Genomic DNA, 8,589 nt, shown 5'->3' with positions numbered 1-8,589 from the left:
CTAAGTACAGTGATTTTGTGTGTTGCATGAATTTTGTGTGTTGCATGACAGTGATTTTGATAAAATAGTTGTTTTTCCTTATTTTCCTGAATCTGACAGTGATTTTGTGTGTGTTTGCATAACCCCCTATTTGAGAAAATAGCTGTTTCTCCTTATTTTCCTGAATCTGACAGTGATTTTGTGTGTTTGCATAACCCCCCTGTTTGAGAAAATAGCTGTTTCTCCTTATTTTCCTGCCTAAGTACAGTGATTTTGTGTGTTTGCATAACCCCCCTGTTTGAGAAAATAGATGTTTCTCCTTATTTTCCTGCGTAAGTACAGTGATTTTGTGTGTTGCATGACAGTGATTTTGAGAAAATAGCTGTTTCTCCTTATTTTCCTGCCTAAGTACAGTGATTTTGTGTGTTGCATGACAGTGATTTTGAGAAAATAGTTGTTTCCCCTTATTTTCCTGCCTAAGTACAGTGATTTTGTGTGTTTGCATAACCCCCTTGTTTGAGAAAATAGCTGTTTCCCCTTATTTTTCTGGATCTGACAGTGACTTTGTGTGTTGCATGACAGTGATTTTGAGAAAATAGTTGTTTCTCCTTATTTTCCTGGATCTGACAGTGATTTTGTGTGTTTGCATAACCCCCCTGTTTGAGAAAATAGTTGTTTCTCCTGATTTTCCTGCCTAAGTACAGTGATTTTGTGTGTTGCATAGACCCCCATGTTTGGGAAATAGACGTTTCACCTTATTTTCCTGGATCTGACAGTGATTTTGTGTGTTTGCATAACCCCAATGTTTGAGAAAATAGTTGTTTGTATGTGCCATGTTTTCATGCTGCTCACAATAATTGTGTGGTGCACATGCCACTTGTTGAATAGTTTTTTGATTACCTGCTATTTTCCTGCATCTAACAGTGATTTTTATCTGGTGCTGCTCTCCATCGTCGCTTCAGCTTCAGTGACGAAAAAATGAGGACAAAAGCTATAGCACGTAATTTTTTTCTTCCATCCAATTCATTTTTTTATATACACTACATATCTGTTTTCAGTTCCGTTATTTATTGTTATACATTGTTTCTCCCCCTCAGATCGTCCAGAAACACCAAAACCTAAAAAGAGGGATTCAGATGAACATTTACTGCCAACACAGGCAAGAATACGACAAATTCGACATCAAAATCCATCGAACCCTCAATACAGATCAAGCTTCACTAGACTTTTTCACTTTAGTGATCAGGTTCATCTTACTGAAGATCATCTAACCTCCTTAAGGCAAACACCATTTGGTGAATTTTACATACCCATCATTTGTCAAAGAATCACCCCATGTACAGTTAAAAAGTCAGATCACCTAATACACAGGATTTTATCGACATATGACCCAGATAAACAAGCTTTTATTATTGGTAAAAAAAGGTTGACCATCAAAACCATAGAATGTCAACTTATTTTTGGCTTGACGAATGGCCAAACAAAACTGGCAATTGCCGATGGCACAAGAAGTAACAGGCCAGAAACAGAGTTTTATAGAAGAAATTTTGGTCATCTAAATAAAGTCACTTCCAAAGACTTGAAAGCAGCATTGATAAGGTTGCAAGGTTCAAATACTCAAGAAGCACATGAAGATGTTACAAGGATAATAGTCCTCAGCCTCATGACGAACTTCTTCTTCAGTACAAGTCAATCTGTTAATTGGTCGTACTTTCAGTACGTGGATGATCTGCAGAGGATCAATGACTTCCATTGGGCAGAAGAGGTGGTCAAGTTCTTCATGAACTCTGTACACAAAGTAACTGCAAAGGCAAAGTCTGAGAATCAACCTATAGAAAATGTTGTGGACTCCGTACATGGATGTGTTACCCTGTTACTGGTACGCAAATAACAAATCTAAAATTTTATTAATATTTTTCTTGTTATACTCATATTATGTTTTATTGTTTTTAGTTCTGGTTCCTTGAACGTTGTTCATTGATTCTGCCGGAACAAAAGAGAAAGTTTCCAAGATACAGAAAATGGAACTTGCATGAAGTCTGCCGACAAGTCCATGTACTCACGATGAGGCACATAGAACCAGATCAGGTCAAAAAATATTCAATAATCAAAATTATTTATAACTTTTCTGCCATGGACAGTAATATTGCTTATATGTTTGTTTATTATTAATGATCATGCACATACACACCCTCATATGCAATTATGCTGTCATAACCATTGACATAGTGCAGTACTATATTCTACTTCACTGTCAATGACAGTATTGATTGTCCTTCATATTGAAATTACTATAATACTGTCTGTTTGCAGATGTCGGCTAAGCCATTGGCTGCAAAAAGATAAGAAACTCAGTTACTAGGACAATTTCAAAATGAAGAGGAAGATGTGGATGACAATGAAGCTACCAAAAAGCAGGAAGAACAAACAGTTCAAAGGAGCGTACTAATTAAAGCAAGATCGAAGGGCAAAAGGAAGTTAGTGGATGAGCCTGAGGGTGGTTCTTCTGACTCTGATGAAGCAGAAGACTTGGGGGTGTATATGTCAGGTAATGAGTTTGATCAACACAAACACAGTGAAGCAGGTAATGAGTTTGATGCTGCAGGCAGTTCAAAAACACAAGTGACCAACCTGAACAGCAGAATTGAGGGGCTTGAATCTGAGAACAAGATATTGAGAGAACAAGTATCAGAGCAGCAAAGTTCCATTGAGAAACTTCAAGGTGAAAATGTTACTCTCATTGGTCAAATAACCGCTCTCAAAGTTGACGTTGATGAAAGATTGTCGAAAGAGGAAGAAGCAGCTTTGAGAAACAAGATTAAAAATCTCGAAGAGACGAACAAAATACAAGAACAAGATCTGGCGAGGTTAATTGATATACCAACTAACAGCCAGATTGAGGCATCCTTAAGTGCAAGATTGGAGAGACAAGTACAAGAACTGAAAACAAAACCCACTTCTGCAATTGAGAAAAACACGTTGAATGACCATGAGATAGCCACTCTTCGTGCACAAAACGACGTCCTAACCAAAGAGCGAGATGCATTTGTTTGTCAACCTGCAGAACCAAATGATGATGTCAACAAATCTCAAACCAACTCGGATACATCATTTAGCAGCATCCAAGAATTACACTGCCAAGTTGTTGAATTGAAGCAGGAAAATGAAAAGTTGTGTGACGAAAATAAGCAGTTGAAGATGAAAATTGAGGATATGGAGCAGAATCTGCAAGCTTCCATTGATTCGACCCTAAAAGAAGAGCAGAAACCGAATGATGTTGATACAGACTTTGAAGATCCACAAGAAACAATGCGGGACATCGGAACAAAAAAAACAAGTGGTGTGCACAAAAGGACGCGCTCAAAACTGAATCAAACTGAAAAAATAATCGTAAATCAGCTGTTGCCGATAGGACACGGGGAAAACGTAAAGAGCCTGCACTCAACAACAACCAACCAGAGCCGGTCAAGAAAAAAAGACGACAGGACTTTTCGTACCAAAAAAATGATATCTTCGACCTGCTATCTAATGAGGACAAAATCATTGTAGAGAATATGACTGTAGATATAGCAGAAGAGGATCATAGGTATGTATGAGAATATAATCATTTTTTTATTCATCTTTAAATAAATCTAACGCATTAGCTCTTTATGTAGGGGTCTGATCTCGATTTGGTACAATAAAGACGGAACTGTGTATGAGTTTGTTGAGATGACTGACATAATGACATTGTTGAAGGAGGGATCAACCAGTACACAAGTGAGCACCCACTAACAAAAAAAAAACAAAAATACTGTCAACCACAGACACTTTACTTAAAGAACTGCCAAAACCAGTAAATTACACAAATGATTTTCTACACTAACTCTATTTTTCTTGTTGCATATAGGTACTTGATTCATACTCGTCCATTCTGCAAATGCGACAAGAGGAAGGATATTTTAATGATAATATCAATCATGGTTTGGATGGGGACAGTTATGTCTTTTCAAGTTCACTTATGGTATGTGACTGATGTCAACAACAAATATTAAAATTTATATATTATTCTATTTATATATATATATATATATATATATATATATATATATATATATATATATATATATATATATATATGTATATGTATATAATGGTGTGTTAACATACAGGCCGTTCTTCAGCAACCCAATGGTGAAGAATCTTTCAATAAAATTCTGAGCCAACTCATTCGGAAAATACATATTCAACAGTATCGATTCCTCTTGTTTCCACTTCATTCCAAAGGCAACACACGCAAGAATAATGATCATTGGACTTTGGTTGTCCTGGATATAAAGCTCAACACGTGGAAACATTACAACTCCTACAAGCCAAGGGCAGTGGAAAACCAGAAACGCACAGATCCATACCTGTGTATCGCGGAAAAAATGGTAAGTAAAACTGAATAAACAAAATAAAGGAAACTCCGTATTGTAAAACTGAGTAAACAAAATTGCAGGTAAAAGCTGTTGAAGCAGTCACCACAGAATGTAAAATCAAGAAAATTCCGCTAGATGCAACACTTGAAGAAGTTGAAGATTCACCTCAGCAAGAGTACGGCAGTGAGGATTGCGGGATTTTTGTACTATATATCATCAGACAGTATTTCCGTCAACAGCCAGTGGACAAGTTGGATGCAGAAAAAAATGTTAAGAATTTCAGAAAGGAACTAGTTCACTTATTCCTGAACCACAAAAACACTGTTAATGACAGGGTTAGGCGCACAAAACCAGTGTGATAGGCTTAATGTAATGCAAGTTTAAATGACCTTTTAAGTATTTTCAGTATAAAACTCTATGGTTGTAGGTTTAAATGTACTGTTAAGTATTTGTAGTATGATACTCTATGGTCGTGGTCTTAATGTACTGTTAAGTATTTGTAGTATGTTGCAATACGTACTTTATGTTCAAGAGTGCAACAAATATACTGCTGCCATGTAGCATTATTCTGAATTTGAAAATGTTGTACTTACTTACAGTTCATGCATAATGTACCTGTTGTAGACAGTTATACAGAACCATTCAAAAGAAAATTACATGAGTTACACAAAAGTAACTGTCACGTACAGTAACATAGAACTACTGAAGAGTATTACTGAAAAAAAATATAACTGTCACTTGCAGTGACATAGACCTATTGAAGCAAAATTACTGAAACAGTATAACTCTCAGTCACAGTAACATATAAGTACTGAAGAAATTTACTGAAACAATATAGCTGTCACTGAAAGTAACATAGAATTACTGAAGAAAATTACTGAAACAATATAACTGTCGCTGATAGTAACATAGAATTACTGAACAAAAAAACTGTAAGCATTCATGTATGCAATCGCAAAACTGTCAAAAAAAAAATAGTAGATCTTCAAATAGCTTTGTTGCAAGTCTTCTTGTTGTGATGACCAATCTCTTTACATCTTCCACACTTGATCTTCTTCTTGATATTCTCACCACGAGATGGAATCCTATTCTTTTTTGGTCTTCCACGTCTTGTCTGGCAAACTGGAGGTCCAACAGGTGGCTGCTCAACTTTTGTAAAGTCCACCATAAATGGGTAAATAGAAAAAGAATACGTAGATCGGAAATTGCAGGCATAAAACAAGGGGTCAATGTACCGATATCTTTCACCAACGGGGATATTCTTGAGAACCACAGCCACATGACAACAAGGGAATCCTTTAAGCTGCCAATCCCGACATGTGCACGTTCTAGCAAACAAATCCACAATCTCATGAGAGTCTGAATGCACTTCAAAGACAAATTGATTTGATTTTCTAATAGTCCATGTCCTCCCGTCTTCGACAAAATTGCTTAAAATCATTTCCATCTTTGGACAAAGCATCGTAGTCCAACGACTCGCTTCTGCAGACCTCTTGCAAATTTTATCCATCATATAACCCTTAATGCTGTCAATCATATGGGTAATCGGCAAATGTCGGAATTTCTTTATTGTACCATTCCATGATTCCACAGCATTTGAATACATCTCACCATACCTATGCCCCTCAAAATACGCATTTTCCCAATTTTTAAAAGGCAAATCTGACGAAAAATCAACAACTTTCCATGAACCATCAATTTTGAATTTCTCAAGTTTCTCATGAAAGATTTCCTTAGTGGGAGCATACACGCATGCTATCAACTGACTAACTAGAACATCTCTATAACTAGAGTTCATTCCACTCAACTTATACCTCAAATTATTCTCTAAATGCAACAAGCAGAATGCATGGTAACAATTAGGGAAAATATTTTTAACAGCTTCCAAGATACCGTGCTGCCGATCGGATACGAATGTCAAAACACGATCTGAGCTAATGCAACATTTTAAATGTTCCATGAAATAATTCCAGTTTGAATCATTTTCCTCACGCACAACGGCAAATGCCACTGGATAAAGACCTGAAACACCGTAAAATCAATGTAAAAAGAAACTTGTCATTTCATGAACTCTTGGTCTATAAACCTTATTTTACTGTCACATACAGTAAAACTTATTTTACTGTCTGTGACAGTAATATAACCTTAATACACTATATATGACATTAACAGATATGTGGGACTGAAATAAAGAATGTAATACAACAAAATTACCATTTCTTGCATCTTTCGCCATGGCGCTCAAAAGAATACCTTTGTATCTACCCTTCAGAAATGTTCCATCCAAAAAAATAATCGGACGGCAAAACTTAAATCCGGACAGACAAGCACCAAAACTGAAGAAACAACGATTAAACGAGTTATGCTTCTCATCAATTTCCAGGTGAAACACACTGTCTGGATTGCAACGCCCAGCTTCTTCAAAATACACTTTCAGGTACGAATAAGATATTCCATCGTCTCCAAACACAAAACTCCGACTAGATTCCATAGCTCTCCATGCTGTATTGTAGTCAATATCAATCCCATAATTCTTTTTGGCGTCATGAATAACGTCGTTAGCACACAGCAACGGCTTATTCCGAATGTCCTCCACGATTAAATCAGCTACGAGCTTAACGCACATTTTAACCTTCTTGACAGCACTAAATGCCGACTCACACGTGTGATGTTTCTCATATGTGCGAATAATACAATATTCTGTTGAAGGTTGAACTGTAGCATGAATTCTCCACAAACAATTTTTCTCCTGTCTAAGCTTACAAACTGCAGTCACTCTCTTCGTATCGTTTTTGATAAAATCGAATCCAAATCCAAGCTCATACGCAAACTTAGCCAAACATATTCTAAATTCTGAACGTCCCCCCGGAAAACTTGTCCAACATCTGTTATCTGATTTATCCAATGTGAGCTAAGCAAAGTCTTTCTGGGGGCAATGCAACGTAATGTGTTGCATGGGGGATTAACTGCGGCTTCAATTGCAGCAACAGGTAACACACTCGACGAACCTACTATAGAGCTGTGACTAGTATCAGACGTACCAAGAGATGCATGAACTTGCTTCACAACAATTTCAATCCTCTGAATCGACCATTGTTCCACAATAATAAATAACCCTTTTACATCTTCATCATCGTTGATTGAAAAAACACCAATCTCAGGAACAGAGTACGATAATGACAGGTTATCAACACTTAAAGAATTCCATCTTGAACAAACAAAATGTACAAGATTGGAAAAACTCATCCCTCTTGTAAAATCTGTGATCGAACAAAATGCACCATATCTAAACAACAACACAATAGAACTAGACATCCTGCAATTTCATATAAAACATAATTATACTGTTAATAACAGCCACATTACTAGTACATCAAGTAAATCTCTGTGTGCATTCAATTATACTGCCAATGACAGTATCATTATATAAACACTTGCAAACAAACATAAGAAAACATAAATACACTGCTGCCAACAGTCATATTACTAATACATCAAGTAAATCCGCGTATACGTTCAACTATACTGCCAATGGAAGTCAAAATACATTAACAACCAGCGAAATAAACATACACATGCAATTATACTGCCAATCGCACAACATAATATATATAAAAAAAAAAAAATTAGCGTGAAAACAAAAATACACAACAAACAAAAAACCACAATTCTGTAAACAGTAATTGAACGCCCATACATCATGGTGTTCAATTTACTACAATTCAAACTATACATATAGCGATGTTGAAATTTGTAACTTAAAAAAAATTCGCATACAGATACAAAAAATTGACACACCTTCGTTGAAAATAATATGATCGGCGGTAAAAGCTAGACACGACGGCCGGCGAGAAACGACGGCCGGCGAGAAACAGGTAGATGCAGCTCAGTTCGAGATATAGAGTTGCAAAGAGGGATTCGGGGGAGAATAGAGAAGAATCACGCAGAATTCATAAAAACGAGCTTAGGGCTTTCACATTAAATAGAGGGGCAATTATGTCCGAAAAAAGACCCTTTCCTTGATTTTAAATAAACTTTTAAGTATTGGGTTTATTTGCAAGACAAAAAAACTGAATGTCCCTTTTTTAATTAAGTCCATGTGTCATGGGCCTATTTGCCATTACCCCCAAATATTTATATTAAAAATATAAATAACAAATCTTATGTGAAATAGCTTTTGTACCCCTAGTAATTTTATAGATTTTAAATC

General features: G+C 36.2%; 1 protein-coding gene across 1 annotated transcript; it reads right to left on the bottom strand.

The window, feature by feature from the left end:
- Positions 1-5,364: 5,364 nt before the first annotated feature.
- Positions 5,365-7,005, bottom strand: LOC148771809 (protein FAR1-RELATED SEQUENCE 4-like). Its single transcript, XM_088815241.1, has 2 exons — positions 6,594-7,005; positions 5,365-6,401 (listed from the first exon to the last, which is right to left on the bottom strand). Exons 1-2 carry the CDS (start codon positions 7,003-7,005, stop codon positions 5,365-5,367), a joined length of 1,449 nt encoding a protein of 482 aa, XP_088671367.1.
- Positions 7,006-8,589: the final 1,584 nt, after the last annotated feature.

Source organism: Erythranthe guttata, chromosome 3 (genome assembly GCF_056151865.1).
Source record: "Erythranthe guttata isolate IM_541 chromosome 3, IM_541, whole genome shotgun sequence".
NCBI classification, from domain to species: domain Eukaryota; kingdom Viridiplantae; phylum Streptophyta; class Magnoliopsida; order Lamiales; family Phrymaceae; genus Erythranthe; species Erythranthe guttata.
The sequence above is the reverse complement of the archived record's forward strand: the minus strand, read 5'-3'. Positions and strand labels throughout refer to the sequence as shown.

Bases quoted from the DNA above. Each gene is read 5' to 3' on its own strand.
- LOC148771809 (XM_088815241.1), bottom strand. From the start codon at position 7,005: ATGTGCGTTAAGCTCGTAGCTGATTTAATCGTGGAGGACATTCGGAAT. The intron at 6,402-6,593 runs GTAATTTTGTTG...ACGGTGTTTCAG, and splicing joins GGCGAAAGATGCAAGAAATG to GTCTTTATCCAGTGGCATTT.